Source organism: Phoxinus phoxinus, assembly GCF_949152265.1.
Source record: "Phoxinus phoxinus genome assembly, chromosome: 16".
NCBI lineage: Eukaryota > Metazoa > Chordata > Actinopteri > Cypriniformes > Leuciscidae > Phoxinus > Phoxinus phoxinus.
Window position 1 is genome coordinate 21,903,873 of NC_136891.1, and position 20,722 is coordinate 21,924,594.

At 37.7% G+C, this 20,722-nt stretch overlaps 1 protein-coding gene and 1 long non-coding RNA gene across 2 annotated transcripts; one reads left to right on the top strand and one right to left on the bottom strand.

The window, feature by feature from the left end:
* Positions 1–4,025: 4,025 nt before the first annotated feature.
* On the bottom strand, positions 4,026–7,550 carry znf770 (zinc finger protein 770; the record flags this gene model as incomplete). Its single annotated transcript, XM_079639493.1, has 3 exons — positions 7,403–7,550; positions 4,235–6,810; positions 4,026–4,122 (listed from the first exon to the last, which is right to left on the bottom strand). The coding sequence occupies exons 2-3, from the start codon at positions 6,796–6,798 to the stop codon at positions 4,026–4,028; spliced, it is 2,661 nt and encodes an 886-aa protein (XP_079495619.1). The 5' UTR covers positions 6,799–6,810; positions 7,403–7,550.
* Positions 7,551–8,200: 650 nt separating this feature from the next.
* LOC306983386 lies at positions 8,201–18,640 on the top strand. The gene is made up of 3 exons (XR_013794353.1): positions 8,201–8,588; positions 13,408–13,562; positions 18,520–18,640. It is a non-coding gene; the product is annotated as an uncharacterized lncRNA (long non-coding RNA).
* The last annotated feature ends 2,082 nt before the right edge of the window (positions 18,641–20,722 follow it).

Here is a 20,722-nt window from a genome sequence, read left to right on the forward strand (position 1 = left end):
GTCATTCGTACGAATTCAACCGAATTGGGCTACTCGTAAAATATGTAAGATTTATAAAAAATCTTACGAATTCATACAACCTCACTCATACGATTTTTGCTACATCGTACATATTTTACGAGTTGCCCAATTCGTATGAATTCGTACACATGACCTACCCCTGACCCCGCCCCTAAACCTATTTTAGGTTTAGAATTAGCCAACTCTGTGAATTGCTGTGAGATGGGGATGGATTTTTTGACAACACACACACATTTTACATACATTTAGAACACATTAGCAAATCCATAGGGTATAGCAACACCCTATAGCAATCACACCGAACATGCTAGTATAAAAAAAACAACAACAACAACACTCAAAACATTAAAACTACCACAATATATTAGCATTGTAGCAGCACATTTTACAGACAATTTTTTTTTATATATCAAAGAAGGGCCTCTGATCTGTGAGCTGTCCTTGCATGACTGGGCCTACTTAAAGAAAATTAAACCGCTGGAATCCTGTCGCCTGCAGGGAGTTTGACATCGTCACTGCTTCTTAAACCGAGTGTGGCAGAGCCCTGCTGAGAGGTGTGCTCGGGTGACATCTTTTACAGGCTCATAATAAAAACACACAGCACTCTGCCTCACCGTCTGAGGTTATTTTGGAACAGTCTATTGACACTGAGCTGCCATTGTTGGAATGAAAAAAGGGATAGAGGGATTTGAAAGGAGATCCTCATATCACGGAGAGAGCCGGTTGAACTTGCACGCACAAATGGGCAAACACTACAGGAAAACGAGAACGTCTGAGCTCAAGGGATTTTAGCTGAATAGAGAATTTAACAAAACTCAGACTTAACGCTAGGGATTTTTTTTCTTGAATTAAGAAGCTCTGAAGTTATCAACATTGAACCTTGTTTAAAAAGTTTCTTTGAAAAGGTTCAAAATGTACAGCTTGTTCATCTTTCACTGCAGACATAGGGATCTGCATCAAAGCATCATACCTCCAGACACTGCCTGATAAGGTCACATTTTTAAGGGTTTTGGACAGCCAGTCCACAGTGCTCAGATATAGTACAGTGACACACATTAGTTCAAACCCCTTAATAGAGTCCCAGTCCTCATGATTTGCAGTGATACTGCTAAAGACATTAACTCTAATGACAAGAAATGCATGGCAATTATCGGATCTAAACAATAGAGGGATTAATGTTTCTTTTTGTCCATACAGGCAGTGCTTGGTCAAGTTAGCAGGGTACCAACTGCTCTCAACACAAGAGGTTCCCCATATTCAGCTGCTGACTTCAATCACAGAAGAGCACAAAAGACCCAGTTGGCTATCACTTGTTGTTTCATCTTAAATGGATCCTAACCTTTCACTCATGCACAAATGGTCATATGAGACAAGACACCAAATAGGTGTCAACGTGAATTGCAATAATAACACACGTTTGACTTCGACTGTGCCTCACGTTACTAATCGGCAAGATCTCTCAGAATTATGAACAAACGTTCTTCCAGTAACACTAGTAGAATCTGTATTCAGTTATCTGGTATATAATAATGTTCTCAAAAACGTTAGCACAAAAAACAATTTATACATCAATCAAGAAACATTATATTCTTAAACATTTTATTCGGATGTTTGTCTGCCCTTTTTTAAAGGTTAGAACTTACCGAAACTCACACGATTAAGCTATTGCTCTGTTGGCAGAAGGCTTGTATGACTTGAACCGGCGCTGCACAGATTGATCGGTGAATGACATCAAAGTACCGCGAGAGCAAATAGAAATAGACGGCTCCTTATGCTTTTGAATTGCTCTCGCGGTACTTTGATATCATAAACCGATCGCCGGTTCACGTCGAATAAGCCTAATATCAACTAAAGTGACTAATTTCTGTGAATCGGTTCTTTCAAACTGTTCATTTCTTACTTAAAGAAAAGTTTCAGAAATCGATTTGATTCTTTCCCCATCATGTTGTTTGGGATTCTGTTTTGTTTATTTTTAAAAATAAAGGTGTTTATATGAGTCCTAGTTCAGTTTGTTGTAGCTCAGAAAATAAAATGCCTTTTAAAACCTATATAATTTGCATTTACATTAAAATGATAGTTGTTAATTCCAGAACTGCTTGGATTCAGGCTGATTCCAGAACGGTTTTGAGCAAAAGATTAATTCACGAATTGGACATTGCTACAATCAAACGGAGAAATGGTATACTTTTGGTTGCCTTCACCTATTCAAGTGGGAAAGAAGATATTTTAGTTTACACATTTAAGCTTTATAGCTTTATACTGTACATACTGTAAGGCTATATCAGACATGAACAAAACTGTTCAGACACTATTAAAAGTGATCATGGACTTACTTTAACTTAAAAAAAGTGAGGAAACCCGTTGCCTTAAAATTATTAAGTAATAAACTTAATGCGTAATTGAACAAATTAAAGTATGTGAACTTGACAAAAACTTTTTTATTTCAATTACGCATGAAGTTTATTTACTTCCTACAACTTTTATGGGTTTCCTCACTTTTTTAAGTTAAGTCAACTTATCACTTTTTACAGTGGAGTTGAACACGAAAATTGTTACAAGAATGACCTTTAGGTTTAAAAACAAAAACACATTGGGAATGGGAATACCAAATTCTGAATCAGCATAATGGGTATTAGTGAAGCCATTTGTTGTTGCACTAATGACCAGTTGGGAGTTGCATGTTAAATGTTCATCTGCTTGGCAGGACAATATCCACTCGTTGGTCTGGGTCACGCATTAAAGAGCAGGAAAGCAATAGAACTGAAATAATGTCGCTTGACTAGCATTTGTGGATATATTTGACGGTATAAACAAAATTCCTTTGTCTCGCCACAAAACATCATTAGCCGTCATTTAACAATGTATTTGACCTAAATGACTCGATGATCCTATCAGAGTAGTCATGGCAGATATGACTTTTCATTGGATTAGACTTTGTGTTAACCTCCTCAAGAGAAATGTAAATGATGAGAACAAAGCTTAATCTGAGGGTGACCTAGAATGTAACGTGAATACTGATAAGTGTGAACTAGCCCAAAACAGATTTATGACATGTTATGTGATATAGAAATTATCTTGAGAATGATGTTGGTTGATTGTTGAATGAAGAAACCAATGTCTCATGAGTGAGCGGGGAAAACAGACAAACAACAACAACAACAAAAAAACACTTCTGGCTATATGCAAAAACTCATCACAGACCCTCATCTCAACCCTTGCAGAAATACAATTATTTAATATTATTAAAAAAGCATAGCAAAACCAATCAGAGATTTGTATAGGCCTACCATTAAAATTACAGAGAGGTCAGTGTGTCCAGTAAGGGGAAATTGTTCCCAGGTACAGCAGACACTTATTAAACTTGAATAAAGCCAACCGGTACACGGAGTGATTTCCTGTTGCCAACCAGACATTATTTTTTGATTGGACTTTGGGTTGCGTAGGTAAAATAAATAAATAAACATCCCTCATTCCAGGAAATATTTTGTTAGATTGCGAAAATGAAATAAATCATAGGATTTTTTTTCCCACCCAGTCTCCTATATGGAACTCTAAACTCATTATATATTATATAGGATAATTTCAGCCATACTGTGCGAAGAAAATGCCATAAGGACGTACGGTATCATTTCCCTGCTATAGGCGTTTGCGGGCCACCATACATGCCAATTTGTTTTAACAAATGGGTAAGAGTGAGAAAGCACACTACACCATCTAGTGGATAATGACGGAACTACTGCAAACAACCTCACACTGCTCACCATTCTGCAATTACTGAATAAAAAATAGATGGTGAAATGTCATATAATGCTTTGTTGTGTTGATCTTTGATCTTTTTTTTTCAGTGCTGCAAATGGCATTCACTCTATTTATTGTTAAATTAAAAAAAGGAAAGTGGAACAGCCAAACTATATGAGTTGGCACATAACCAACTAAATTTCAATGTTTTATTTGAATTTTTTTCCTTATTTAAACTTTTTAACACATTAACTTATTATATGGTTTCATGACAAGCTGTAAAATGAAATCCAAAATTTAGCAATGAAATCAAATACAGAACATAACATGTCATTGAACATTGTTAACAATGATTCTTGGTCTCTTTAAAGACAAATCAAGACAATGTTACTGCAAGAAAACTACGCAGAACAAAACTGATTCACAGTGAAATCCCTATAGGTTGGGTCATATCTGGGACACATAACCCTTCTACCTGTGGGACAGCATGTGTGTTTTCAGATGATGTGGCAGCGTGAAGGTCTTCTGACACTGTGTGCACTGGAACGGCCTCTTGTCGGTGTGTGTAACACTGTGTCTATTCAGTTTGGATGGCGCATTAAAGACTTTGAAGCATATGTCACACTGGTGGGATTTCTTTATTTTCTCTTCAGGGCATCTGTTTGCACATTTATGCTCATTTAATTTGGTTAACGTGGAGAAACACTGACTACAGCCAGGACAAATGGGTAAGTCACATGGAGGGTCGGTAAAGCGTTTACCTGGATCCTGAAAGTCAAAATGCCCCACAACAACTTCTTCTTTCTGTCTGGAAACATCAGCTTTCTGTCGATACTCATGGGAATGGAGCACGTGAGAATCAGGGAGATATTTAACATCGTCCAAGTCCGCAAAGGCACAATCTTCAAAATCCTCCAAGTGACATGTCCATTTTTCTTCAGTTCTTGATTCAGTAGCATAATGACAGAGAGATGAGTCAGTTTTGGGTGGACAGTCACTCACCCTGCCGAAAGGCACACTGTCAGATGCCTTTTTCTCAACAAGCCCTGAGATGTCTGTTTTATGCGTCAGATCCCAAACGGATTTGTTGTTGCACTGGAAAACAACCTCAGACTTAATCTGAACATCCTCAAGAAGGCTAGTACCGTTTGAGAAAAACACACCTGAATCCCTCCAGTCACCAATCATTGTTTGAGATGACATATTTTCTGGGACCATATTTTGATCTTTGTGTGCTGGAGCGAAGTCTTCAGCTCCAACTTGTGAGGACATTTGCACATCTCGAGCTGTAGATATTGTAGTAGTACCAAAAGAAAGCATATGTTCTTGTTCCAAATGACCGGCAATTTTGCCTTGACCCTTTTTTTTGTGGATCCTCTGGTGGCACTCCAAATTAGACAGCTCTCTAAATGATTTCGAGCACACGTGGCACTTAAACGGTCTGAAATCTGTGTGGCTCAACATATGTCTGGTGAGCTTAGAAGGATACGGAAAGTTCTTCTGGCAGATGCAGCACTGATGCACATCTTTATGTTGGCGCTTAAGGTACGTTGGGCTGGAGGATGCGGTCTGCACCTCAGCATTTATCAACGTGTCAGAGCTCTCAATCTCTACAATGCTTGACTTTGACTCTGTCAAGGGGACATTTTGGTTACGCTTACTTTTGCGTTCAAGCATTTCATTCTTTTTGGTGTCCACATATTCTAATATCTGAGGTAAAGACACATTACCGCCATCTGGTGTTGAAGCTCCAGGTGTTGAAGATTTGGTCCCGTGCTTCTGCAGGACTCCATGCAACCTAGAAGGGTCGTTTTCCGCATGTATCTTGAGGTGTTTATTGAGATCACAGGCCTGCTTGAATGACTTTCTGCAGATCGTGCAAGTGTAAGGCTTGACGTCCAAATGAACGAACAGGTGTCGAGTTAGTTTAGAGGGGAAACTGAAAATCTTCAAGCATATTTTACACTGACATCCACTTTTCTTTTTGAGTGGAATTGGAGACGTGGGATCAGAAGACGTGGATACTGGAGGGCTCATTTTTTCCGCTGGTGTGACTACATCTGGAGATGAAGATCTCAACCGTGGTTTAAAACACCTACCTTGAATATCACTCAAGGCATCAACCCTGGTAGTCACGACACCACCCTCGGCATTCTGCTGGACTGTTTTCTTTCTTACCTGCACATCACTCAAAACAGAGTTGCTTTCCAGTCTAAATTCTTCCATACACTTGTGATCTTTCAACTGGTGTCTTTGTTGGAAGTCTTTAAAGCACACAGAGCATTTGAAAGACCTTTGCTTTGTATGAATCAGAATGTGACGCCTGAGCTTGGATGGGGCTTTAAAGCATTTGAAACATACAGGGCACCAATGTCCCTTTCTACTTTCAGAAACATTATTGCGAATCTCAACACCTGTGGTACCTGAATTTGTTTCGATTAAGTCTACTGAGGCTGCCTTTTGTTTCTCTGTTGAACTGGTATTGCTTTGGGCAGTTCGATGTTTTGGAGAGTAAGATCTAACGGTTTCACCAAGGCCATTACACACTGAGTGTTTTAACCTTGAATTAGATGCTTGATTCCAGGACACACCATTGTTTCTCTGGTTCTGGAGTGATGGTGTCCTCCGCTTCACAAAGTTAGTGTGAGTTCTGATGTGTGCTTTGAGATGAGAGAGATCCCTGAAGCCATGGCAGCATACGGAGCACTGAAAAGGCCTCTGATCCGTGTGAATAAGGCAATGCCTTTTTAGTTTGGATGGAGCACCAAATTGTTTATGACACACGGGGCAAACTCTTTTCTTTCCGTTGCAATTCTCAGTGACACTTCGCAACATTTTCCCATTTATATTATTGTCCTCACTTTGTGTTGTGGCACTGGGTTCTTTTTTCTCCTCAAATTCTTGGTTTTCCTCCATCCATTGACCCCCTGAAGTTTCGGAAGAATACGCCAAACTCGTTGCAGTGTGAAGATCCATTCCTCGCTCATTTAGAAGGGAAGCTTGCATCGGAGTTGCCGTCTGGCTTGGAAAGTTAGGCATTCCCTTCACACACTGCAAAGACAGATCAATTTATGCACCGTTTCTTAAGAACATATAATTCTTCAAATACATTTGGCTTCAAAGGTACAAAACCATTTGTATGTTTTTGTCAGCCTTGTATTTATCAATGTTGATGTCCAGGGCGGGGACATCTAGTTCTCAAGGAAAGACTTAGCATCACATGTTTTGTTTTTCTCGATTAGTGACAAGAAACATGGTGTGCATTTTTTTTTCAAGGTTGCCTCAGAAATTCGTTATGGCGGTGAAAATCAGAGAGTGCACTCTCTATAAAATATAAACACCTTCAGCCATTACATCATGGAAACTAATGAGTGTATTGGTCAGAAACTGTCTTACTCTTCAGTAATTATACTTGTATGAGATCAAAAGTTATACACTGATTAAATTAGTCTGCAATTGTAAACATAAATTTCTAAAACAATATATATTTATAAATGTATGTGCTCTCTCACTCTCACACACACACACACACACACACACACACACACACACACACACACACACACACACACACACACACACACACACACACACACACACACACACACACACACACACACACACACACACAATTTAACCGTACCTGCAAGGGTTTCGTGATGTTAAAACGAGAGAAAACCGCTCATCTTGCCATCTGTCACGTTTCTGTAAATCACAACAACACGCTTCCTTCCGCTATAGCCTACAGACGTCAGGAAACAATCCATTTGCAATGGTTCCGTCCTCACTTGTTCCTATCGGCTCTTTTTTAATATAGATACATTAATACATTAATAACTAAATATGAAAATCAGATTCACTATTGTAGGCTATCCCATATCATAATAATAAACTTTCACATTTGCAGTTTTACACCACACTTTGCTCGAGAAGGCTTTGTAATTTACTTTGTTTTCCATCACTGCTCTCAAAAGTTTATGCCTATTTCATTTTAAATAAGACTTGTTGTTTACAACCTTGATATTATAGACAACTAATTCGTACAAACAGAGCTTCAGCACTAGATGGCAGTGTTAAGCTGTATGGCAGAATGAAGGCGCAGAAATGAAACCATGTGGTCAGTTCAGCTGTAACCCTGCACGAGGTGGGTTTAGTTAAACAAATACAGTTGTATATCCATCTCAAACGGAATACAATTTAAAGCATTTTTTTTAAAGTAAAAATTATTATTTGTGGGCACAACAATTCATTGTGCAATTTCTGTGGTTTGCCCTAAATGTAAATCCTTAATTCTAAAGGCATGTTTTTTTTTAAAGCTCATAATCTTATAAAGAAATATATATATAAAAAAAATAATAATAATAATATATATATATAATGTTTTTAAACATCCCCCAAAATAACAGGGAGTACATATTTCAAAGAAGTCACGCGCAAGACGAGCACAGTTTGTGCAACCACCCCATCACCGCGCGCTTGTCCATGCAATTAGCCCTTATCTGTAAGCAGTTTAATTTTCTGCGACATGGCGCGAGCGGCTCTGGCCTGATGGATGTGACATTAACGGGAGATGAAGCTGGGGAGATTGGACGCTGCAGTCACATAGTGGCATTTGTCACTGCCCCGGTCATGCAGATTGCGCCAGCACCGGCCACTGACTAAGATTAATGACGACGGCTCTCAGTCTTTGTTTCTCTCTGTGCTTGTGTCGAGCTCGAGTCCGAGCCTAAATACCATTCAAACAAACCCGGACTTCATGAAAAGACCTTATACATACAGACAGACTGTACGAGAACCATTGAAACCCTGCGTCATAGGCCTATCTCCAGGTAATTACACTAAAATACAGTGTAGGCCTATTTCATTTATTAATGCAAATTCCATCCATGTCATTAGTGGTGCTCTCTAAGGAAACCAACATCATTTTTACGTTTGGGGATTTTTCAAAACGTGTTATAAGATGGGCCCTATTCAGGCAGCGATGACGCATTTCCGCAAACATGTAGGCATATCGTGATAATTTCTTTCTTTTTTTTAAATTGAATGTACACGTATAAAACCATTTTTTGTGTTATATTCTGCCATTATATTACAGAAAACTAGTCAACACTGCTGCAATTCTACTGCAGCTTCTAGAGAGACAACTGTGTGTCTCTATATTTTGTCCTCTTTTGGAACGCACGGAAATTAACCATGTTTTTTTTTTTTTTTTTTTTTTTAGTAAAAGTGTAGTAACCATGTTTTTTGTCGGATTGATTACCATTTTTATAACCACACTTTTAATACAAATACCAATGTGTAAACTATAGTGTAAAACCATGCAAAATGGTTAATTTGTGGTTCCAATAACCATGCTTTTTTCTTTTTTTTTCTTTGTACCATGGTTCATTTTCGTAATAGGATTTGTTTTCTGTTGTTGGAGCAAATGGGAATATAACAAATATTTTTGCCATGTACCTCTATAGAAATCTACATTGTAAAACTGGCTTCGCTTTAAAATGTAAGTTAGGCTACCTTTGTGCCTTTATTTTTAGTTCATTGAAAATTTTTTTTAGTTAATACAACAAAGGAGATTTAATGGAAATATAATCAAAATATTCAAAATATTGCGATATGTGAACCACATTAATTATCTACTGTAAGTTGATTTGAGATAATAGCTAAAAAGTTGTGATAACAAATCATGAAATATTTTTACAGTGTACTCAACACTTCTGTGTTCCAAACAAAAATGTGAAAATGGTCCATAATAAAATGAGTAAAATAATCCAAGGGATTCAAGATGAGGACCTGGATATCATAGAAACTTTGAGAAGGGTCTATAACCAAACTAAACCACCAAGAACACCCTTAACCGCACATCAACGTACTGACAGCCATTCCAAGCACCACAATATTGTGGTGGTGAGCTCTGCGGATCTACTTTAAAAAAAATAGTTTTCACATAGGTATTATTATTATTATTATTATTAATTTGCATAGCTTTTCCGTCTTGTTTTTTCCTGTAACCTGAACACACTCAGAGCATAGTAGCACCTGCAGACCTATATCATTTTCGAAGTGGCAAAAGCAAGCTGATAAATAGGGACCGAGGGATGTCTACCGATTAAACAAAAATGCAATTCTTGGAATCTCTTACAAAAACGCTGCGTCGAATCATGAAAGGAATTCCTAAGAAGTGTACGAGACCTCCACGTATCCCCTCGGTTGTAATAAGGGAGAGAGCGGTAACCCCAAACTGGCTGCTCGGCTGCACAGAAAATGGTTTTCCTTGACAAATGAGGTGATGCGGACCAGGCTCAGATGGATGGGGGTTTGGGCTGGTTGTATCAGGGCTCTTGGGATGCTGGGTATTTACTCAGTCATTCATCATCCTCTGGCACATCCACTTATACAGGATCTGCACCGCACACCCATACTGATGTAATTCTCCACATGGAGAGCTGAATTACCATAGCCTGTCCTCAGTATGTGTGTGTAAGGATGTGTTATTGTGAAGCGTGGTGTGGAACAATTTTCTGGATGTGCGCTTGTGTGCTTTTATGTGTCTGTTAACATCAAACAGTAGCAATACACTCTCTAATGGCAATTATTTAATGTTTTGGTAAAACGGGGGGTAATTTGTATGAATTCGTATGATGCAAGAGAATGAAGAGATGTACCGATATGGCCGATAACGAAAATCGATAATTATTCAAATTTGTAGGCCGATAACCGATATATTGCCCGATAAATCCAAATACAAGTTTTATAGATTTGAGAGCCTGATTACAAAAACAAAAGCATTAAAATCCATGTCCCAAGCACACAATTATAATGATGTTCTCATTATAATTGTATATAGCCTATATATGTGACCCTGGACCACAAAACCAGTCTTATGGGTAATTTTTTTAATAAATAAGCTTTCCATTGATGTATGGCTTGTTAGGATATGATGATATAGAGATAGATAGATAGATAGATAGATAGATAGATAGATAGATAGATAGATAGATAGATAGATAGATAGATAGATAGATAGATAGATAGATAGATAGATGGATAGAAACAACTATCTATTATCCTAGATACAACTATTTGAAAATCTGGAATCTGAGGGTGCAAAAAAATCTAAATATTGAGAAAACCGGCTTTAAAGTTGTCCATTTATGTTTGCGATTGTGCAGCATTCACTCATAAAAATAAATAAATTTATATATTTACAGTAGACAAAATATCTCCATGGAACATGATCTTTACTTAATATCCTAATGATTTTTGGCATAAAAAAAAAATCTATAGTTTTGACCCATACAATGTATTGTTGGCTATTGCCACAAATATACCCGTGCGACTTATGACTGGTTTTGTGGTCACATACAGTATATGACAGACTTGCGCTGCACATGTTGCACTTTTATTTTCCTTTTTTGAAGTGATTCCAATCATACTTCAAGCAATTCAAAACCACGATGGTGAACGGTGCATATCTGAAGTGTCTCAGCAGAGGGAAATAATCCATTATTTATCGGCTTTATATATCTGCCAATTTATTTTATTGGGCCGATAACGATAATATTAAAAATGAACATAATGCATCCCTAATCTCGTTCATACGTTTTTGTATGATCTGCTTACGATCAACTGATGTGTAGGTTTATGTGTGGAGCTTCATGCTTACTTTTTTTGAATAATCATACGGTTCCGTACAAATCACAACAAACAAACAATCGCCACCTCATAAACCCAGCTAATGAAACGTTCCCACAACTTTCACTAATGTTAAGAGTGAAACGTTCATTAAATAACATTAATAGAACATACTTGTTAAAATTATTAAAATTCGATTTGATGTTGACAGATACGTTCTTGGTTTTTATGATGTTGTTTTTACTGGAGAGAACAACATTTTTGGAACGAACATGATGTTATTTGTAATTGATGAATGTTAATGTTAGTCTTTGGGATATTACGTAAACGTTCAAAGAATGTTATATTGGGAGTAAAAATAAGGATGCTCTACTAACATGATTAAAATAACTTTCTAATCACGACAAGAAACCTGGACATTTCAATGTTTTAGAAACTGCAAATCCCAGTTCCCACACCATTTTTAGAGCATACATTTGTTAGCTATATGAAATACGTTTTTTCACGAGATCAGGTTGTTCCATGTGTATCAAGTGCTGTAAATTGATTCAATGCCATGATTTTATTTTTGTGTATAGGCAACCACCGGAAACTCTTAGGGCCCTATTTTAACGATCTAAGTGCATGGTCTAAAGCGCACGGCGAAGGTGCACTTAAGTCGTGTCCAAATCCACTTTTGCTAGTTCAACGATGGGAAAAATGGTCGGCGCGCCCGGCACAAGGTCTAAAAGGGTTGTCCTTATTTTCTTAATGAGTAATGGGTGTGTTTTGGGCGTAACATGCAATAAACCAACCAGAGTCTCATCTCCCATTCCTTTTAAAAGCCAGTTGCGCTCACACCATGGCGGATTGCTATTTACATGGCGGAATATGCAAGCGGAAAAACTGAACGCTTCTCCAGAGAGGAAACAGATCTGCTCATGTGCGAGGTTAAAGCGTGCAAGCAGATCATCTACGGGACAAGCTGGATACCACCATATCTTTATGTCCACAATATTAATATTTTACATTGTTATCATTTTATTTTGAATATTTGGCTAGTTTGAGTGCGGCTGCGCATCCCTGTGTGTGTAATAAGCAGAGTGTATACCCACCTATAGGCGCCCTTTAAATAACAAAAAATATAAATACTCCGCCATTGAATTTAGACCACGTTTTAGTTGGTCAATGGCGCAGTCTATTTCTAGTTTCCTCAAAATAGCAATGCGGCAACAATGTGCCTGAACACACCTCGTTTTTTAGACCAGCACACCCATGGACGCACAAATGCATTTGCTATTTAAACAACATGGCGCAGGACTGCGTCAGGCTGAAACTAGCAAAAAACACTTGCGTTGCGCCGGGTGTATGCTAGGGCCCCAAGTTCTTAATGAGCACATCCCTTGGTGCTTATTTAAATTTGAACAGCTTTGAGCCTGGTCTCCTGTCATCTATGAACTAGCATTGTCATTCAATCCTCAGAGCTGTTCTGAAATGACAGAAGCTCGCATCACCCAAATGTTGGGGATCGACCTGCCCACGTCTGTCTGTATCGAGGGACAACAGCTCTAACCCCCTTTCCTGTTTGCTTATGCACCTCTCGATATGCCGAACATCACTGCCCCGGACACCATATCCCATCATCCTCCTGATGCTAGCTCGTTCTCAGCATGGGCTCCGACCAAGGCGCTCATGCGTGAGTGACATTTTGCTCCAGCAGAGCATTGGAGTTTCAATCAAACCACATGGGTCCTGGGTGTAGTTTGTTCTTCAATACAGTATGGAGTGAAAAGACAATATTTACCCCCACACGGAAATCCCATGTGGATTCACCCTCGGCCGGTTCGTGTGTGCCAACTGTCTGCCCCGGAATCCCAGGGTGCACCGGGAACAGGCTGGTAATGTGGCAGAGGGTGATGATGCAAGCAGCTCAGAGCTCCCTGGGGGACATGAATGTTGATTAAACATGTGCTCAGCCTTGGCTATTGAGCAATGGGACGTGGAACAAATGTCAAACGTTTGTTAATTTCTCTGCAGCGGAGGACTTATCAGTGGAGGGGGTGGAACCCACACCAATGAGGCATGACCCCAATGAGAAACCGATTGGCCAGCTAGACAAGATCAATCTTCTAGAATCAATTTTGAGGAAAGAACAATGTTTCTTGTCGGCGTGTACGCATGTGCAGCGGGCGGTAAGTGTTTCTTTGTAGTAGTTGTTGGTAGATACATTCATCCAAATTGCAGAGTAATACTTATGAGCTGTCCATACATAATAAATTAAACAAACTACTGCTATTCTCCAGAAAAGAAGAAATACAGTAGGACATAAAGAGAAGAGGAAGTTATTATATATCACTTATATAGATTCTTATAAAATCGTATGTACTTTTTGTATTCTTGGTTTTATATGGCAACTTTTCATTATCTTTTTTTAATTATCATTTTTAATAAAAGTTTAAATGTAATGACTCTAAAAATGGAATGTGGTGTAACTATCAAGTAGAAAGTAAAAACATTTTCTTTACACCTTTATGTGAGTGTACACATATTGAGCATTATTTTAAAAAAAGTTTTTAAATATATATTTTCAACTTTTATACACAAATATCATTAATTATTAATTCATAAATATCTTTAAGTATTACAACCTGAACTAACCTTGCTGTATTATTAAAAGGTTGAATTATTTAACATTTCTATATTTTAGACTTATTTACTCTTTTTTTGCTTCTACATGTATGACAGTGATTTGGCAGACTGTTTTTTTTTTCAAATATTAATAATATATTTTTTAAAGAGTTGTTTTTTAATAATAAATAATGATAAAAGATTTGCCAATCTGCTTCATATGGTTTCCCTTAAAGAATGTCATTATTTTAATGAGTCTAGTTTCTTCATTATAATACCATTATAACCAAAGACCAAACTAAATACATTTTCATCATGAAATAATTGTGTTTTTGCATGTATTTGTAGTTATCAGATTTAGTTGCACCACATGACATTGTTGGTCGCATCACATGGCAAACATTTATGAAGAATTTGTTTTTAATAATAATAATATTTTTAACAAAATTGCTTCACTGTTAATTTTTTTCCTAAGAAATAACAATAACAATAATAAAAATATCATGGCAGACACATTTTTCACCCTCTTATTTTTTTTCACCATTTTTGACTTTATGCTATAAATATTAGAATTAAAGGTAGGGTAGGCAACACTTTTTGTTATAGTGGTTGAAACAAACTCTTCACATCCTGATTGTAAAAATTAAAACATGCATATACATATATCTTCTGTTGAAGTCTCAGGACAAAAAAGTTTGTCAAATCTTTGCATTCGTTTCGAATGCAATGATAGGTTGTCCTACCTGACTGTCAACATATGTATTTTTTTATACCTCTGCGCACCTGCTCACGCAGTCATCCTCATTTCATTAGGTTATGCAGAGTTATATACGGTCACTGAGCACCACAAACAAACAGCAGCCACTTTTTACAGTTCCTCCTGAACCAAAAAAAGGCCCTAAGAACCGTATTGCTGTGTTTCTATGTCAACACTATTAACGCTGAAATTAATCTGCAGCAGTCAGGTGGTACAAGTAGAGCTCTTTAAGTTGTTTCCGTTCATTATTATTGTAATGTTATGTGCTTTAGGACATGAGTTAATTTAATGCCATCTCCCGTGACTCTCCTCTGGCTGTGTTTGTTCGTGTGTTTTGAAGGAGGCGTGGCTTTGGAGACACTCTGAAGGGAGGGTATCTTCAAGAAATCTTATGCTTTCAAAGCTAGCTTGCTATTGCTAGCCTCTCCGAAATTACCTACATTACCTTTAATATGAATTAATAAAGTAAACTGGTTTTCATCAGATTAAATAATTACATATGATTTTAGAACCGAAAAAAAATCATCTCTGACCCATTGTTCGTCACAAACTAACAGAAGAGTAGCTGTATTAATCTGGCTTGTTAGATATTTTTGGAGGCTCAAATTAAGGGAGCTTGACATTTAGGGATGTTGAATTACATGCAGTTTTTGCAACCTCCATCCGTCATTCAAACACACCTCAGCTTAAATTGTATCATCACTCTGTGTCGAGGCATTTGACGTTAGGTGTGAACTCACAGCGTTCCACAAACAACTGACGGGCTTGCTGATGGTTCGACCTACATGGAGTACCCTCAAAATATCTCCCCTGATAAAAACAGTTTGAGCTCTTTTGTTGAGAGCAGGATGTTAAGAGAGGGAGAGAGGGGATGCAGATGAATGAAAGTGAGAAGAGTAAATGTGAAACAGGAGGGTCTTACATTTATACATTCTTGCATCTGTGGATCGCCAGCCTCTCAGTGTTCAGACCAGCCCTCCATTTGTCTTACTGCACTGTGCTCTGACAATGAACCACCGGTTTCCTTTATTTCCTCCAGTCCAATCTAATGAGCATCTTCTGTGCGCAGAGATGGAGGTTCTCTCCTTTGTGAGGGCCGGACAGGTGTCTAACTGAATGATGAATGTCCTTGCATCCTTCCATAATTGGCTTCTCTCTGTTTGGCCTCAGTCTGGCTTGCCGTGTCTGCCGGGCGGCCACCTCCATCTGTCAATCAAGTTTGCCCCGTTGCCGACTGGCTGGCCCTCTGATAGCTATGCTAATGCGGGCACTGGTTTCTGATTGGCTGCTGCTTGGCTGGCCTAGGCTAATCCATTATGGCCCTGACAGTAGTAATCTCCCCCCCAAACACCGGGTCCCGTGTGCTAAACGTTATTTGACCGTTCCTGTCACGTTCCTGCTGGCAAACGGACAGCGAAGGTGATGGATGACCCTACGCAGAGCGCGCTCGTTCATCACCCCCTCTGACTTGTTTGTGTGGCACTGAAAAAATTAGGCAGTGTGATTTTTTTCAAGATTACTTTTTCATTAATAAATGCTTTGCCCAGGCAAGGAAGGAAAGCGGCGTGTGGGATCGGTCAGCTGATTTTTCACCATTAACAAATATCACTAGCATCATTTCGGCTGACGATCCTGATTGGTCGACGCGCAACGTGAACCCGTGACCGTGTTTATTCGGCGGAGTAATTGCGACAGATCGTCGTGATAGATGTAATCAGTGTCCAGTGTCTGAAGTTGACATAAGTAAATACACAGTCATGGGGACTGTGGCTCTCGCCCATTAACTCCCAATGGTTTGTTTTCTTACCTCACTCAGCGACTGCGGAGGGTCTTCGCACACGCTCCGGCCTGAAAAGGAGATTTGCTGAGAGGACCGTATTTGTTGTTGCTAACGCTAACATGGCCGCCGACAGCTTCGAGATGTGAGGTCCGATGAAATCATCGCCGAAGCTGGCCTTAAAATCGTGTCGTATTGACCAAGTGAACCACGGTTTTACAGAGATACCCACGGGAAAGGAAAATGATTACTCTTTTTTTTTTTTTTTTTTTTCACAGACTGTAATGAGATTAAACAGAGAACAAATTAGACTTTTTGCGTAGGTCTCTTGCTTATTAGATTTCCCCCCTGAGATAAAGATCCCATTCGTCTTGAGTTTTAGTGGAGATCTTAATATCTCACACTGCACTAAAATCTGAAGGAATTGTGTTAGTTGAGTGGTACAAAAACATACAACCAACATCTAAACATAACCATGCATTTTAATTGGAAAACAATAAGCCATAAAATACTTTTTTGTATGAGCCAAGTCTTACAATGTCACTTTATTGAGTTATTATTATGAGTTGTCATGAGTGTATGATGAATATTTCTAGTCAGACTATTCCTAGACCAAACTATCTATCTACCTAATGAAAAATATGTGCTCTTGATTGTATTAAATATGCAGATGTAGTGTACTTCAAATCGTACACGTATCCTATATATTTTTTAACTGTACTTACAGATAAATTAGAGAGTCAAATTTCATCTTAACACAATCATGTAACTTTTAAAAAGTGCATATTGCAATAATGTTAAATTAAAGGGTTAGTTCACCCAAAAATGAAAATGATGTCATTAATTACTCACCCTCATGTTGTTACACACCCGTACGACTTTTCGATCTTCGGAACACAAATGAAGATCTTTTTTAGTGAAATCTGAGAGTTTTATGTCCCCCCATTTATGACCACTTTCAAGACCTAGAAAGGTAGTAAATACTTCATTAAAGTAATCCATGTGACTCCAATGGTAAAAAAACAAACATAATTTACCACTATATTTACCAAATATTAATCTCCACCGAACCACTGGAGTCATATTAATTACTTTAATGATGTCTTTACTAATTTTTTGGGGTGTCAATGGAGGGACAGAAAACTCTCAGATTTCATCAAAAACATCTTCATTTGTGTAACAAAGATGAATGAAAGACTTAAGGGTTTGGAACCACATGATAATTAATGACACATTTTCGGTAAACTAACTACTGATTCTGAAGTACATTTTAAACCATTGTTTAATTAGATCTATCTATATATCTATCTATCTATCTATCTATCTGTCTATCTATCTATCTATCTATCTATCTATCTGTTAATGTTATACAATTGTATGTATGTCAATATTTGTGTAATTAGTTTATTTTTCATTTATTCATTGAATGTATGTATTTAATAAATTCATTTATTAACTTTAAATTAATTAAGCAAAATCTTTACAGATTCAAAGCACTCCGAGAGGAATATTTTATGTTATTATAAAACCACTCATCACTGTAAAAACACATCTACAGTGTATATGAAGAGTTCACTCTTCTTATTGCACACTTTCAGAAGAACGTGTTTACATCATTAATACATTTAAAGTGTACCTCATATATCTGTCTTGGCCTACTATGTAAACAGTCAGAAGTGTTTTGTTTAAAATAACTTCATATAGCCATGGGCTGGTTTTAAACTTCATTTGATGACACTGTCAGTAACATTTTTTTTCACAATGTAACATTTTCAGCTTTCATTTCTCTAAAAAATGTCTTTGCAAGTTTTCTGGGGAAACTCGAGAGATATAAATCAACAGCCTCTCGTTTGACCAAAACCAAAGATGAAAAGAGCAATGATAAATTCATACGGAATAGTCAGAAGAGGATCCATGCCGTCTGAAAAAATGCCTGTTTTGTCATGGCAGGTTCTATAAAAGATCTCTCTTTTTCTTGGTTTTGTAGGGGTCAGCACGTGAGATTTATGTGATGAGACTGGTCTGTGTGCACTTCCTCCCTTCTCTGGCCTTGTCAGATCTGGTTGCAGACAGAGGGCAAAAACATTTGTCATCCGTGTGAGATTCTCACCACAGGCTTTCATCTGCTTTAACGTAATTATGGATGCATGGGCATACCATTTGTATGTTGCCTGATGTAAAAACATTATTTGCTATGAACCATGAGACAAAAATGATTTGGATGTTTTTGCTTAGTCTAATAATAAGTATGAGTCAGTAATAATGCATGTAGAGGGTTGTCTTAGTTGACATACAATTATAAGCTCCATAATGTGACAGACTATAGTTCATCTAAAGAGTTTTTAAACATTATTTTCTGATGTGGATTTATTATAATGGCCTCTTTTTTTGTGTGGATTGTGTTTGGGTGAGCTTTAGCCCTATTGGTTTTTTAATCAAAGTCACATCTCGGTTCACCCTTTCACCCACAATTCATCATCTCATTCTGACCGATATACGATATCTAATTTATTTATCGTTTTCTGATAGTGTAATTATTATTGTGACCTGATTTTTGAGGATACTTTGAATATTTGGAGTTTTAAAAAATTTATTTGTCATAGCACTGTATGAATAAACTGTAAGAAAAGATGAAAATAAAATTAAAATAGAATAAAATGTAATCAAATGGTGACCAGTTACAGTCCTTTCTGTATGAAATAAAATAACATAAATTTGTCACAATGCTGGGCTATTTAAGTGAAAAAGAAAGTAGAAAAACCCCAAAAACAAACAATAAATAATTAGTGACACGTTAAAAGTATTTTATGAAAATAAAAAAGAAAATGAAATATGATAAAAAAAAAGTAATAAAATGTTTTAAATAAAATGCATTTGTCACAATGCTGGGCTATTTAAGTGAACAAGAAATCGAACAGACAGACAAACAAATAAACATAATTAGTGACAAGTTAAAGTATTTACAGATGAAAATAAAAAGTCAAATTAAATGAAATAAAAAATAAAAAAAGATAAAAAATAAAATGCGTTTGTCACAACGATGGGCAAGAAAGCTAAAATAAAACAAAATAAAATAATAAAACAATCAAATAATATAAACAATAGTTACCGTACTTAAAATGTACACTTTGATATGCATATTTTTAACTAAAACCTTAATGGTGGGGGGATATTTTGTGTGAAAATTTACATATTTCATTTGTCCCCTTAACAGCAATTAAATATGTAATCTTAAAATGTCATCCATTGCTACTGTTTCTCCTCCATGTTTTCCACTGGGATTTCTGGGGTTAGTGTAAAGGGTGGGAACAGCCGAGTATTCCGGCGGGAAGACAATTGCTGGAGGACAGGTCCTTCTCACTAAGAAATCTGACTCAGGTGTCAACCGGAGTCACGTCCCCTGGCCAAACCGTAGCCGTCCCCTCCCCAACCCCCACCCAGGGCCCACTTTACCTCTGCCTGCCCCTCTGTCTGTCAGCTAAACCCGCTCCGCTGAGGCCCGAATGCAGAACCAGATGTGCTGGCTGAGTCCTGAAACATTCTCTTCCCACTGACATCTTAACCTGAAAGGTGTGTGTGCGTGTGTGTGCGGGGGAGAGAGAGGTCAAACTTTAGCCTGGCCTCTAAGTGAGTGTAGATTACTTTTGAAGGTTGTGTTTATTGCTTCAGCACTGATTGTGTATTTTGTATGTTTTGATCCTGTACAAGAAGAAGTTCACAGTACAGCCACACACACACACACACACACACACACACACACACACACACACACACACACACACACACACACACACACACACACACACACACACACACACACACACACACACACACACACACAAAAAGTTTAGATTTTTGTTTAGTTCTCATTCCATTTAGTTTCAACAAGGCACTGCATTCCTAATCACAGCGCAAACGTCTCTAATATTCATTATGTTGCATGTTTTGACTGCATTGTGTTTGGGTGAGCTGTAGCCGTATTGGTATTATAATCAAAGTCACATTTGAGTCATGCATCTCGGTTCACCCTTTCACCCACAATTCATCATCTCATTCCGACCGATATACGATATCTAATTTATCAACACATGCCCAATCTAAGCAGCCCCACACATGTGCGAGCAATTAGGCTATAGAACAGTTGCTAACACAAACACCTTCTGATAGATGACACTCGAAATGTAAGGCCA